The 15,967-nt window shown below is 36.3% G+C and overlaps 1 protein-coding gene across 12 annotated transcripts in view; it reads left to right on the top strand.

Annotated features, from left to right (window-relative positions):
• Positions 1-15,967, top strand: part of Unc79 (unc-79 homolog, NALCN channel complex subunit) — a 267,146-nt gene that overhangs the window by 58,341 nt on the left and 192,838 nt on the right. For all 12 annotated transcript variants that reach the window (XM_058577735.1, XM_058577733.1, XM_058577730.1 and 9 more), the window contains 2 exons: positions 7,725-7,780; positions 8,528-8,657. In XM_058577735.1, coding sequence (XP_058433718.1) covers positions 7,725-7,780; positions 8,528-8,657 — 186 coding nt within the window. The remainder of the gene's footprint in view (positions 1-7,724; positions 7,781-8,527; positions 8,658-15,967) is intronic.

Below are 15,967 nucleotides of genomic sequence, written 5' to 3'. Positions count from 1 at the left end.
TTTTATATAACTTGCTCTATTTGATTTCCATTTGTCAGTATAATTTCAGATGAACTTTGGGGAGCTGATCTAAAAAGGAGCTGACTATAGGAGTCATATGCTGAGATATGAACTCAGTTTTTTTTCAGTTATTGTTTATTTGGAAAGGAATACATATTATAGCACTGTTTTAAACCTTCTGTTTAATTAAGTAGAATAATAATTGAGATTTTGGAGTTTTTGACTGAAGAATGAGGAAAAATTTTTTTTTCCATTTCAAAATCTTAATGCTTCTTAATCTAGAGTGTTGGCCTTGAACTTTTTTTTTTTTAATTGAGATGATGTCTTGCTATTTTCCCTAGGCTGGCCTCTAATTCTTGAGCAGAAATGATCCTTCCACCTCATCTTCCAGATAGCTGGGATTAGGAAGTACACTAACTCACCCAGCTCTCATCCTTTGCCTTAGTTTGTTTGGGCTGCCATAACAAAAATACCATAAACTGGGCAGCTTACACATAACATTTACTTTTTATAGTTCTGGAGGCTGGGAAGTCCAAGTTCAAGGTACTGGTGGATTTAGTGGTCTGGTGCTTCCAGATTCACAGATGGTCACGCTTGTTCTGTAGTCTCTCATACGGAAGGAGCAAGGGAGTTCTAATTCCATTAATCCCACTCATAAGGGCCTCACTTCACTTCCTAATACCATCACATTGGGTGTTAGGATTTAACATACGAGTTTTAGGGGGATACACATATTCAATCTTTGGCATTCTATCACTGTCCCCAACCCCAACTTCATGTCTTTCTGACATGCAAAATACATTCATTCCATTCTGACAACCTCAGAAGTGTCAATTCATTCCAATATCACGTCAAATGTCCAAAGTCCAACATCTCATATAAATATCATCTAAGTCAGATGTAGGTGAGACTTGAATTATGATTTATCCTGAGATAATTTTCTTTCCAGCTGTGAACCTGTGAAATCAAATAAATTATATGCTTCTAAAACAAAATAAAATGATGGGGACTTGGGTTGCAGACACCCAGTGTTGGAGCATTTACCTAGCATATGAGGAGTACTGGGTTTTCTTCCTAGCACCATCAAAACAAACACAACAGTGAGACAGGCATAGGATGGACATTCCCATCCAAAAGAGAGAAATGTAAAAAAAGAAAGGAGTGACAGGTTCTATGTAGGTCCAACACCCCAAAACATTAAACTTTAGGCTTGAGAAAAATCTTTGACTTGATGTTCTTCCTTCCCAGCAGCTTTGTTGGGTAAGGGTTGGGCTCCAAGGCTCCAGGTGGTCCTGCCTCATGGATTTAGGGAGCCTGGCCAGCATGGCTCTCCTGACATTGCCCGAGAAGGGATTTCTATGATAATCCTGCTGCCATGTCAGTTTTCTGCCTCAGCCTGCTCTGACAGGCTGGGTCCTGTGATCATGACTCTCTTGGGCTCCACTGAAATCAAGGTGGAAGCCCTCACAGCTTTGTTGGTGCAGCACATGCTATGTTGGGGACAAAGGCACTTCACTGAGGAGCAGCTGAAGCACAAGGCACCAGAATGTAGGAACCGGAAGCAGCCAGCAGTGAGGTGGGCCAGGTAGCAGGTGTGAAGTTCCCCAAGTGTGGGTGGCTTCTTCTTTTCTCCCCCCCCCCCCCCCCGTATCTGGGATTGAACCCAGGCACACTTATCCACTGAGTCACATACCCTGATCCTTTTATTTTTAATTTTGAGGCAGGGTCTTGCTAAATTGCTGAGGCAGGCCTCGAACTCATGATCCTTCTGCATCAGCCCCCTGAGTTGCTGGGACTATGAGTGCACCACTGTGCCAGGCAGCTCTGAGGATTCCTAAAGTGTCATCCTCCCTCATCTGGGGCAGCAGCTCCTGCCTTCTCCTGGGAAGGCTGGCTGTCGTTAGTTTCTGTTCAGTAGACTGTTTATTAGTTGCTTAGTTGTGCCCTTAGTGTTCTCTTCCTAACAAGTTTTTCTCATTCTTTTAATACAGATAAGCAGAGAATTTCCCAAATCTTTAACTTTTGCTGCTTTTTTGATTACCATTTCTGTCTTTAAATCATTTCTCACTTCAGGAATTTTACTGTAAGCAGTCAGAGATGCCAGGCTGCTCTTTCAGCATTTCTCTAAGAACTGTGCTCAGCCAGATAGCCAGTTTCATCACTCAAAAATTCTACCTTCCACCAAACACTAGGACATCGACATAACTCAGCCAGGTTCTTTGCCACTGTGTAACAGGATGGCCTCTCCTCCAGCTTCCAATATTGCGTTCCTTATTTCTGTCTGACACCTTATCAGTACCGCCTTTACTGTCCATATTTCTACCAACATTCGTTCAGGATCACTTAGGATTCTTTAAGAAGATGGAGGCTTTCTCAATGGCTCTGTTCTTTTTTATCTGAAACAGTTAAAAAGGTCCATTCATAGCAATGTAGGCTTTTCTAGAATGTACCTCAAAACTCTTGTAGCTCCTACATATTACTTAGTTCCAAAGCTACTTCTGCATTTTTCGGTGCTGTTATGGCAACACCCTACTTTTCAGTGCCATTTTTCTGTCTTCCTCTGTTTCAGATACTATAACAAAAATACCTTAAGCTGGGTGGCCTGTGTGCAATAAATACTTATAGTTCTGGAGGCTGGGAAGTCCAAGATCAAGGTGCTGGCAGATTCAGTGGTCTGGTGAGGACCCACTATGTGGTTCATAGACAACCATCTTTGTCTATGCCCTCACATGGCAGAAAGAGCAAGGGAATGCTGAAGCCTCTTTTATAAGGGCATTCATGAGTGTTCTGCCCTCATGAGCTAATCATCTCCCAAAGACTCCCACCTTCTAATACTACCACTAAATTTAACATGAATTTTGAGGGAGCATATTTAGTCCATAGCATTTTTTAAGTATAAAATGATTTATGATTATCATATGGATTTAATTAAAATGTATGTTTGGGGGAATGCTATATCTCACATTTCACTGTTTAGCTTCAAGGACCATCAAAATATCATTTACATTTAAGATCTGTTATGTTCTGAAAAAAAACCCCTTAATTTGGATCTAGTTAATTAAAGTCTTACCATGTAATAAAAGATTGTTACTCATTTATGTATTTAATTTAAAAATAAAGTCTTATCATGAAGCCTAGATTCTAACATTGAATGGTAAAATCCTGTACTTTGAAGTATTTTGAGGTACTTTGTATGTGGATTTGTATCTGAGTTTACCTACAAATGACAGTGCAGTGCAGAGCAAGTTTTTTAACTTTCCCAAGATCATGTGTCCTCATCTATGAAATGGGAATAATTCTTCTTACAGTACTTTAAAATGTTGTTTTGAATTTGTAGTGAGTTAAGTATAGGTAAAGTGCTTGACAGTGACTAGCACATTGTACCAAATAAAAGAAATGCAAATTCTATGGTTTCGCATTTTCTTCATAGAATTGAATATTTTTATCTGAATATTTTTATCTCTACTGTGATCAGGTAGAATTATTTATCAGATTATTTCCAATGTATTTTCATATGTTCATGGGAAATGCTTATAACCAGCTATTTTATACTAGGAATTACAGTTCTGGCCCCAAATAGTCTTGTGATACGGGAAACAGTTAAAAAGTAAAGCAAAATCCACTGGGGCCGAGTACACAGACATCATTCTATTGTTTAAATTTTTTTTTCTTAATCTTATGGCTTGTCTTTTTTTAAAAAAATTTTATTTGTTTTAATTAGTTACACATGACAGTACAATGACCTTGACATATCATACATTTGAATCAGGTGGGGTATAATTTCTCATTTTTCTGAGTGTACAGGTTGCAGAATCACATTGGTATATACACACAGCAATAATAATGTCTATTTCATTCTACTATCCTTCCTTTATCCCCATCCCCTCCATTCCCCTCCCATCACTTCTTTCTATCCAAGGTGATGCTATTCTCTTTTTTTTTCCCTCACATCTTCATACATGTATTTTGTATAATGATGAAGGTCTCCTTCCATCTTCCGTGAGATTCCCCTTCTCCCTTCCTTTCCCTCCCACTTCTCTTCCCTATCTAGAGGTAATCTTCTTCCCATGCTCCCCCACCCCTTATATCAGAGAAGACATTCGGCATTTGTTTTTTTTTTGGGGGGGGGGGGGTTTGGCTAACTTCACTTAGCATAATCTGCTCTAATGCTATCTATTGTTTAAATATTTATTGGGAGAAGCAACAAGTGGCAGCTTGTTTCTTTGGCTGATTATGTGTCAAGGACAGAGAAGAGCACTTCCTCAAGTAAGAGGCATTGATTGAATCACCTCCATGTACAGGATTCTCTGTTAGAAACAGTGATAACCACACAGAAATACAAAATATGACTCTTCTTGTGGAACTTATTTAATTGGGTCAGTTAGGCATATTTACTTAAGTCATTAATTAACCATGTACAGGTTATGTGAAAAGTGCCAAATAAATGCTATAGATGGTGTTAATTAATCAGGGGGGAGAACTCTATGAATTGAAATGATCAGGAAAGGCTTTATGTTCCTTGAGCAAAGAAAATATGGATAGAGTTTTGATTGATAGGATAAGTAAGACATTCTGGGAGGGAAATAGTTTAAACAGAGGAACTTTCCAGGTCTGTTCAGGGGGCAGTAGGTAGAATACTACAGAGGTTCATGTAGCAGAACATGCAGACAGACACTGTATAAGAGAAAGTGTCTTGGAACATGTGTACTTAAACACTCAGTGGTGGCTTAAAGACAACATTCCATTTCTAGAGTAACTATTCAATACATTGTCACTGAGTATGGGACCCTACGGTTAATAAACAGAGCAGATCCCACCTTCATCTTGTGAAGCATATCACATTTTGGAGGAGGGGAAATATATTAATCAAATAATTATAAAACCAAGGATAAAGTTTCAGTTGTGACAAATGCCTGAAGTACCTTGTATTATAAAACTCTATGAAAGGAAATTTTGCTTTTGTTGAGGAGTTTGGTGGGGGCTTCTCAGAGGAAGCAAGTTTTGGTACAAGAATTGAATGATGAGTGAGTTATTTTAAGAAGATCTACAGGATGGGAGTGAGACAGAAGTTAAGATGGCAGAATCTTGTGTCAAGAAGGAGCCTGGCAAGCCAGTGAGACTGAAAGATCAGTGTAGATGGAACTCTAGGGGAGGGCTAGCTAGTATGAGCTGAGAGTTAGAGAACATTCAGGATGTTGTAGGCTGTGTTAGGCAAGAAGTCCTCTGTTTATATCATATCTAATGGGAAGCCACTGAGGGGTTTTAAGTAGATGCAATGGAGAATGGAATGAGAAAGGGCCAGATTGGGTATAGATGGACTGATAAGGAACTCATTGCATTTGTTCAGGCATGCATGTCAAAGGCAAGGACAATTGAAATAGAAAAAAATGGATCTACTGAGAGCTATTTATGAAGTCAAATTGATAGGACTTGCAGACACATTGGATCTAGTGGGTTTCTTCTGACTTGCTCTAACTAGACATGGAGGTTATATTCATTGATAAATGAGGCACCAGAAGATGAGGCTTCTGAGGGAAGAGCGTGAGATCTGTTTTGGATATGCTGTGTTCAAGAAGCCTTTGAGACATCTCAGAGGAGATGGTAATTAGGTAGTTGTGTTATAGTTTTGGACCTCAGAACAGAATTCTAGACTAGAGATAATGAATTCTGAGCCTACACCTGAGTGTCAAATGACCTTCATCCAATTTCACATAGATGGCTTCTGTAGTTAATATGAGTGTGAGATTGCTTGGGGGAGAGTACAGAATGAAAAGTAGAGTGTTTCTTGGACCAGGCCTCTAGGAACTCCAAAAGGAAGTGGACCTGTGGAAGAGGGTGAAGTTGCCAAGGAGATTGAGAGTTACCTGCTTAGCTAACAGATACTTTAAACTACATGTACAAATGTGTAACAAATCCCACTATTATAATATTCATATATAATTATACATAATTATAACAAATCAATTAAAAAATGAAAACTGAAATAAAAGCTACAAAACACTTTTGTGGTTTGCTCAGTAGGAAGTCTTAAAGTTAGCTCTACAGTATCAAGGGCTGAGATAGCATCTTCGTGTTTCCTTAGACTTTCCCTCATGTTTGTGCAATGACTGCCACAGTGGAGGTCGTTATTTCTTCAGACAACCACATTCAAAAACAAGATGAGGTAGAGTCGTTAGAGAAAGGTCTCTTGGTAGGCCCTTTTCTTTTAATCAAAGAGGAAAACAATATGAGAAGTTCCCTAGAAGTTTTCTCTCTTAGGTCCTACTGGCAAGGATGGAGTCCTGTGGTTGCAAGGGGATTTGGAAAAGTCTGTGCATTGGCAGATGACAGGGAAAAGGGGTTGTTGATAGCAGTGTCCAACACAGGTGATAGGAGAGGGTCATGTCACATCAGGAAGCCATGGGAAGAGAGTGATTTAAAAAACCGACAGTGGTCAGCAGCACTGAATGCTGCTGAGACATCAATGAGATGCAGACTGAAAACCATCCACTGAACTGAGTGCCATAGGGTCATTGGTGGCTGAAGTGAGAACAATGTCAGGGTCATGATGGAGCTGGAAGGTAGAGCAAAAAGGTATCTAACTAGGATGACAGTGTCTTTACTCCTCAAGTGAACATGGGAAATCAAGGGAGCTTGTTGCTGTGTAGCTCTGAAAAAATTCTTTCCCAAGATGGAATTACTGCTTGCTTTAGTCAGCTGTTTTGCTGCTGTGACTAAAAGATCTGACTAGAACAATTTTTTAAAAAATGTTTATTTTTTAGTTATAGGTGGACACAATTTATTTATTTATTTATGTGTTGCTGAAGATCAAACCCAGTGCCTCACACAAGCTAGGTGAGCGCTCTACCGCTGAGACACAACCCCAGTCCTGACTAGAACAATTTTAAAGGAGGAAACGTTTATTTGGGGGCTCACAGTTTCAGAGTCTCAGTCCATAAAAGGCTGGCTCATTCCTTGGGGCTCTAGGTGAGGCAGGACATCATAGTGCAAGACTGTGAGGGAGGGAAGCAGCTTACATGGTGAATAGAAAGCAAAGAGAGGTCTCCACACTCCAGATACAAAATATACACCCAAAGCCCCAATTCCCACCTCCTTCAATTACCCCTCAGTTAATCCCTATTGGGATTAATTCACTGATTGGGTTAAGACTCTTATAACCCAATCATTTCTCCTATGAATCTTCTTACATTGTCTCACACATGAGCTTTTGGGGGACACCTCACATCCAAACCATAACACTGCTCAGGTGATAAAACTCTCATTCTAATCCCATCAGTCTGTCAGTTGCTATCTGTCCATCTTTGGGCAAGATAGGAAGTTATTTTCTGAACTGAAACACAGTGGGTGTGAGATAATATGCCATAAAGCTTTTAGCCTGAAACTTGGTACATAATGAATTCTCAATAAATGAGTTTTCATTACGATCCTGTTTTCCCTTCTCTGTAGTTCTTTATTGCATTGATACAAGTTTATGTTGCAGAAATATGATCACTAAAGACTTTTATTAACATGTCTAGTAATATGATATGTGTCATACTTCTCAAAGACCTTGAGTAAAGCTTGATAAGTCAAGAGATTATGGTATTTTTGAAAATATGAATGTGTGGCGATAAGTAATTAACAATTTAATGATTGGAATTGGAAATCATATTAAAGTAGTTTATGTATCTCAAAGGATGTTTGGTATTTACATTTCATGTGCACATTACATTTTCTTCTTACAGTGTATCATTGTCAATTACTGGAATGCCTCATGAAATATAAACAAGAAGTCTGGAAAGTAAGTTTGGGGTCAAATTTAACCCATAGTCACTACATTAATTTATCTAAAATGGTAAAAATTATTTGCATATTGTATCTGTTGCTTAGGTCAAAGTTATTGTTGTCTTAGTTTTCTTATGTGGCAGTGGATATTCTTTTTTCTTTACTAAACTATCATTTAGAGCGGTGTCTTGACAGATAAAATAATTAAATACATCTTATTCTTGAAATTAGGCAAATATTATGCTGTATGACATGTATTTTTTTTTTAATTTGAAAAGTTGAGAATCTGCTTTCTTTCAAATAGGAGATGTGAATTGTTAAGAAATGTGATTAGGAAAATATTTTTTTAAACTGATGTATGTTATTCTAAACACTTTCTTTGAGTTGGGGTGTCGCTCAGTGGTAGAGTGCTTGCCTAGCATGTGCAAGGCCCTGAGTTCCATCTCCAGCACTGCAAACAAAACAAAATCCCTAAAATCTTTCTTTAAGATGAATCTAATTTGGGAAAAAATTTTATAAGATAGTGTACTTTTGAATTCTGCCCGGAGGGATCATTTATAGAAGAACAAATAAATGAGCAAATAATGAATAATTATAATGCTATAATGTGGTCTAAACTGTGAAGCACACCTGGATGATGGATTCCAGGAAAGTGACCCACCTCACCCTCTCCACTGGAATTCCCACTGCTCTAGTAATAGTGAATGAATATTTATTTTTATTTGATGGTGCTAAGTCAAAATATGCTTCCTGTTTCCTGTAGGACCTTTTGTATGTTATTGCCTATGGGCCTTCACAAGTGAAACCTCCAGCTGTGCAAATGCTTTTCCACTATTGGCCCAATTTAAAACCTCCTGGGGCAATAAGCGAGTACAGGGGGTTGCAGTACACAGGTAAGAAGAGAAGAGGCCTGTGATGCCCCGTCTTTATTTCTCCTATGCCACATGTGGCTCATGGATTTTAAAAAAGGTCTTGCGGGATTATATTTACTGTGCCTTTAAACACTGTCATAAATCCTTTCTGAAACTAAGTGGTTTAAAAATAAATTAACTGGCCAGTTGTGGTAATCCTAGCTACTTGGGAGGCTGAGACAAGAGGATCCCTTGAGCCCAGGAACTGGGGGCCAGCCTAGGAAACACAGCAAGATTCCCATCTCTTAAAAAAAATACAATAACTAAAACCAATTTCAAAAGTATTTATGACATCATAGCAAACTGCCAAAGTTCCAATCCCATTTGCTATATACAGCTGGCCTACAGTTGTAGCTATTGATAAAATTAATCACTTCATAAGCCTGAATGGTAAGAGTAGTACTACGCATTTGCTCATCATTTAGCAGAAACTCCAGCTGGCTAATTCTGCTCTGAGATTCTTGGCAGCACTTTCAGTGGTGTTTCCATTTTATGCACTAAATAAAAATTAAGTGATCCTGATAGCACCATTGGTCAGGAAGAGTCAATAATTGATGAGTCTTGGTAATTAACCATGTGACGTAAACATTAATTTTAAATGTAATGACATATCTACCAAAAAACCTTGCAAAACAAACAAATTCGAGGTCCTACATTGTTATTTATGTTTATGTGTTATAAAAACGAAAGGGCGAAAATTCCTTATGCAAATGGAGTTTCAAAGCACAATCCTACGCCCCCAGCTCCCCTACCCAGCTTAATCGAACACATGTTTTTCTGAGAATGGGAGGGGTGGGTGTTTTTGCAAGGGCAGCCTTTGTTCAGATCATTGTGAGTGTGTACTAATGTTCTGAGACTTTACTAATTTGTTGGCATTGCATCTTTACAAAGGTGATCTGAGTTGGTTCTAAGAGGATTTAACTTATTTTAGGTGTCTGATTTATATTCTTGATGAAAGATTTAAAGCCAAGTGTTACTAACACCTGTTATTTGGGCTTATTTTACCCAGACTAATAGGTGGGTACAAGAATAACAAAACAATTAAGATAAATAATAAGTAAATTTTTTGAAGTTGGAAATTGGCATCATTGGTATTTTATATCATCAACAGAGAATGTTTCAGTGTTGCTAATTAGATAATATAAATGTAAAAATTAGCAAAAATGTTGAACACATTAATAGAATAAAATGTAAACTATTGAAGTATTAGACACCAACCCTTTCTTATTAGGTCCCTGAAATAAGCACATGTGTGATGTTTGAATGGATAATCAACATCAAATGAAGTTTATTTATTTGATGAATAGCTACTATGTTCCAGACACTATCCTTTTGTTGATGATATAGGAACCAACTCAAAACCAGACCTCATGGAGCTTAATACAATCTGGATATGAATCATTCATTTTATCCAACACATGTTTTTGGGGTGCCCATTATTATTAGCCAGGCATTATTCTGGGTACTGATGGCAAAGCAGTGAATTTAACAGACTAAAGTCATTAATATCTTGGAGCTTACATCAGGTTGTGGGGGAAGGACCTGGACACTATAAGTGCTAAGGTGGAGCAAATACAGAGAGCTGTGGGGACACATAGAAGGGTCTCTAAACCTACCCTGATGGTGGGCTAGTTTGGGGAGGTGCATTTGTTAAGGAAGGTTCTAAGTAAAGGACATTTGAACTAAAACCTGAAGTATCAGTGTGTACACACTAGATGTCAGAAGGGAATAAGTGTGAGTGGGTTAAATGTAAGTGTGAGGCAAAAGGAAATCCATGGTTCAGAGGTGGAGGTCAAGAATAGCAGGGTAGTACTCAGGAACTGGAGTTCAAGACAGTAGAGCTAGAAGAGAGCACTGAGAGGTAGGCAGAAGGGTTGACAGAGCCTGTGAATGGGGTTTGGATTTTACACTATGAGCAAAGGGAAACAAGGTGCAGGTTTAAATGGAGAAGCCACTTGAAGATATTTGCCTACCCAGAGTATCCCATAATTCCAGCGCACTGACAGTCCCCCCCACTTACTCGTGTGGCCATACTTTCTATAAAGGTCAGACAAACCTGTCTTCCCAAAATAGCTTAGGTCATGCCTACTAGGATCAGAGCATTTCTTTCATCCTCTCTTGAGTTGTCTAAGACATGGTTGTCTCTGGTCCTTCTTGAAATTGTACATCCATGCTTCTTTCTGTTCATTCAGCAGTGTGTTATGGGGCACCTTCCATGTGCCAGGCCTTATCTCAGGCCCCTGGGAGGTAGCTCTCTTACAATTCCCACTCTGGTAGACCATTGCATTCCATGCAGGGAACAAAAGATCATGGAAAATTAATCATTCTGGTCTTTATAGTACTATGTATCCAGCATAAGCTGTTTTCAGACATTGTTCTAGCTGCTTGCTATCTAATTTTTCAGCCTTCTAATTGAACACAATTTATGGACTAAGCCCCACAGTAGATCTTTTACACTTTCTCAATTCATCTTCACAAAAATTTTCAGCAGTAGGTTTTCTTATTTCAATTCTGCAGATGATGAATGGGAAACAGAATTTAAGTCACATGCCTTCTTTCACACAGATAATGAAGGGACAGCATGAATTTGAACTTCACATTTTCTCTTCTAACAGTGTGATGTCACTTTTATGAATTCAGTTCTTAATTAAATTTTAGCTAAAGCATTAGAATCTTTCTTCAATACTTGCTGAAATGAAAAGCATACCAAAGGATGTATAGTTAGATGGCACTGCAATCCCAAATATTCTCAATAATAAAATTTATATAGAGATAGGATTTTATGGGCTTCAAACCTCAAAGATGAAATCTTTCTTAGGGGCCAGCAATTTTTGTATGTTTTCCCAGTGATTTATTTCTTTTATGAAAAGTAAATTTAATTTTTATGAAAGGAAATAATTGCTTATAGAAAAATTAAACCAACACGTAAGAAGGAAAAAAATATATTGCCACTTAGAAATGACCACTGTTAACATTTTGGTATATTTCTCTCAAATTTTTTGACACATGTTTTAAAGACTATATTGTATAAAATGATACAAGTTTCCCCTCAACTTTTATTGTATATTTCAAATACAGAGACATTTAAGGAATAATACTATGAACACATATAGCTTTAATAATTGTTATTAATTTGTTGTAATGTATATAAACTGTATTGCTTTTTGGGGGGGGTACTGGAGATTGAATTCAGAGGCACTCAACTTCTGAGCCACATCCCCAGGCTTATTTTGTATTTTATTCAGAGACCGGGTCCTCATTGAGTTGTTTAGCACCTCGTTCTTGCTGAGGCTGTCTTTGAATTCTCCATCCTCCTGCCTCAGTCTCCTGAGTTTCTGGGATTACAGGAGTGTGCTACCGCACTCAGCTAAACTGAATTGCTTTTTTAAACATAGTTAGCAAAAATATTTACAACTTATATGAAGAAGATAAAATAATGAGGATTTGGAGATCCAAAATGTTTACTTATTTTTGTTTTATTGATATATATCAACAATATACACCAATTTTGATTAAGTATGAGTGTTAAAGATAAAAAAAAAATTGGAGTCTCATATATTTTATGGGACTCCTAAGCATATATGTATAATTAAAATATTTTTCTCCTGTTTAAAAAACATACAAAAGATTATAACAAGTTTCTTGATAATGAAAATAGCCATTATATTGTTCTAAGCAGGTCTGCTTCTGTAAGGGAGAAAGTAATTACTTAGCAATTTTCTTGTTATAGTGTCCCAACTAATAAATAATTTAGCCTTTGTAGCAAAGAATACCACCAGTTGTTGTTTAGTTTAGATTTGCACTATGAGACAAAAGATGTGGCATCAGAGTTACATTTCTAAGACAGAGACTTTTGCTAAAAATAGGGAATAACTAGAAGGTTAAACTTAGGCCTGTCTACCACATATCTAACTCCACATTGGTACTGTTGGATTCTGAGTATAAGCAGAAGAAGGTCCATCAGTCCTTTACTCCTCATTATTGAGTTCTGAGTTATCTTTTCTGAGCTGAGGATTGAACTTACTGTACCACTGAGCCCAACACAGTTATCTTTTTATTATCTTGATTTTATCCCCATATAATTAAAATGTTTTAAACTTTTTTATTGGTGCATTATACTCATGCAGAAAACCCTCAGAAATTATTTGTATGTGGAATATCTCTCACAATGTGCCCCCTTTCAATGATTATCTCTTTCTTCTTCCAACACCAGAGATTAGATTTGTCTGTTTTTGAGTTTTATAGAACTGGAAGTATCCATTATTTATTTAATTTGTGTGTGTGTGTGTATGTGTGCATGCGTGTATATGGCCCTTGGTGCTGAGGATAATTGTACTTTATTAATTTTTATTGCTATAGATAGTCTATCAATAGAATTTGCCATGTTTACCTATCTCTTCCTCTATTCATGGATATTTGCGCCCATTACAAATGATACTGCTATGAAATCCTTCTGTATGGTTTTTGGTATAAAATCGCATGCAGTTCTGTTGGGTGTATGCCTACAATGGAATTACACATGATCAGAGGGTGCTCACATGTCTAACTTTAGTGGAAAATATCAAACAACTTCCTAAAGTAGTTATACTAATTTTTATTCCAATTATCAGCATACGAGTATTATTTTTATCTTATAATTCCACATTTTGGGAATACTTTGTTTTGTTAACTTAAAAAATTTTAGTCATTATCAAGGATGTGTTGAAATATCTTATTGTGGTTATAATTTGCCCTTGCCTTATTACTAATGAAGTTGAACACTTTTTCATGTTATTGGCCACTTGGATATCCTGTGTATATAATCTTTGTCAGTGATATATGTCAATTATAAATATCTTTTCTTATTTTTTACTCTCTAAATGTAGTTCTTATTTTTAATTTTATAAGATTAGCAATCTTTATGTTTAGTCTTTTTTATATCTTATCTAAGAAAAATTTTCCATACCCTAAAACTAACACAATGTTTTTGTTGTCTTCTATAATCTTTGCTTTTAACCTTTTAGATGTATCTGGAATTAATTTTTCTGTATGGTGTTGAGGTAATGTTCCTTTTTTCTCTTATGGATAGTCAATTGACTCAACATCATTTATTGAAAATATTGTTCTTTCTTTACTTGCTCTGTAGTATCATTTTTGTCATAAATCAGTTTTCTGTTTAAGGATGATCTGTCTCTGGATTCTTTATTTAGTTCTATTTAAGGATGTCTCTGGATTTTTTATTTAGTTCAATTGGCATATTTTTCCCTTTGCCGATACCACAATGTCTTAATTACTATAGCTTAAAATAAAATGTCATATCCAGGAGTGTGAACCCTGCCATCTTATTGTTGTTCTTTTCCTCTTCTTCATTCTCACCTCTTCCTGTTCTTTATCCTTTTCTATTTCCTCTTTTGAGAATAACTTGACTATATCCAGCTTTGTTAAATTGAAGATTTTGTTAAGTTAAATGTAAGTACAACAACCAACTGCTAGGATTTTGATTATCTTCAGATTATGTTGGGATAATTTTGATCAATTTGGGGAATTGATATCTTTATAATATTGAGTCTCCCAATCCATAACATGGTATATCTCTATTGTTTTTCCTTTCTTTACTTTTCCCCATTGCTGTTTTAGTGTTCTGTGTATATTTTTGATGTTATTGTCAATGATATACCTTTTAAAAATTACATTTTCTAACCCTTTGTTCTAATATGTGGACATGTAATTAATTTTAGTGTATTGATTTTGTATCCAGCAATATTGCTAAATCATTTTTAATTCTAAAATTTTATTGTGATAGCTTTGTTTAAAAAACTTTTAATGTATGCAACTATATTGTTATTGACAATAAAAGTATAATGTTTCTTTTTCAATTTGTAAATCTTTTATGTCTTTTTGCCTTATTGCTAAAACCTATGTTCTGTGCTCATGTCCAAGTTCCTTCATGATTTCTTCTTTGTCCCATCGATAATTTACAAGGGTAATTTAAAGTTTGGTTCTTCTTGGTCAGGTAACATACTTTGCTTTATTTTACATAACTGACATTTTTAACACTTTCTTTAGGGATAAGCATATAGTTATTTTTGTGAACATTTCTATGTACTTGAAAATTTGTATTTGGCAGTTGTTTTTATAGTGTTTTATATATGTCAATTAAATCAATTTTAAATTGTGTAGTTCAGATCTTCTTATTGTTATTGCATTTGTGTTTATTTTTTTTTCTATCAGTTACCAAGAGTAGAGTGTTAAAATATCTTACTCTGATTGTGAATTTGTCTATTCCTCCTTGTAATTCTGTTAATATCTGATGTTTGTATTTTGAGACTACGTTCATTATTAGGTGCAAATTTAGAGTGCAATACTTTTCTCATGAACTGAAACTTGTATCATTTTGAAATTCATGTTTTTAATATCTCACGAGGCTTTGTATAAAACTAATGCAGCAACACCAGCTTTTACAAGTGTCTGTTATAACTTTTTCCATTCTTTTAAGATTTTATAGTCTGTATTTCATGTGTGTCTTGTAAGTAGCATGCAATTCTTTTTTAAACTCAATTTTTATGAACTTTGTGTTTTAATTGGAGCATTTAGGTCAAATAAGATTAGCCCATATATAATAATGGTTTCTTTGCTCTTTTGGGGGGGGGGCGGCAGGTACCAGAGATTGAACTCAGGGGTACTTGACCACTGAGCCACATCCCCAGCCCTATTTTCTATTTTATTTAGAGACAGAGTGTCATTGAATTGCTTAGTGCCTCACTTTAGCTGAGGCTGACTTTGAACTCACCATCCTCCTGCCTCAGCCTCTGGGATTACAAGCATGGGCCATTGCACCTGGCTCTTTGCTCTTAAATCCACATTTTTCCTCTCCTTTTTGCCTCTTTTTGAGTATATTAAGTATATTTAAATATCTCACCACCTTGTCTTTGTCTTAGTGCATTATTCAATCTTTTTCTATTCTTTTAATCACTACCCTAGAGATTGTACCATACATTCGTGGCTTATAAAATAGTACTTTTACCTTTTTCTGTAAAATGGCAATAGGTTTTAACTTCTTATATTCCCTCCTGATATGTATGCTATAATTATTATAATTTTGTTATATATAAAAATAATTGTTATATCTATAACTTTTCCCCTACAGACTATAATTATTGTTCTGTTTAGTTGCTATTCATTATGTTTTCTTTTCTCTTGCTCTATACTTCCTCTCCCCCATTTTTGGCATCTCTTTGCTCCTATCTGGGATTTCACTTTTGTTTTCCTTTTATATTTCCTTTAGTGCCATTCTACTGGGGACAAATTTTCTG

The sequence above is a fragment of the Marmota monax genome, unplaced genomic scaffold (genome assembly GCF_021218885.2).
Source record: "Marmota monax isolate L192 unplaced genomic scaffold, Marmota_monax_Labrador192_F-V1.1 WCK01_AAM20220418_F8-fsc00017, whole genome shotgun sequence".
In the NCBI taxonomy this organism is placed as follows: Eukaryota; Metazoa; Chordata; class Mammalia; order Rodentia; family Sciuridae; genus Marmota; species Marmota monax.
Note: the sequence above shows the minus strand (reverse complement) of the source record. Positions and strands in the feature narration are given on the sequence as shown.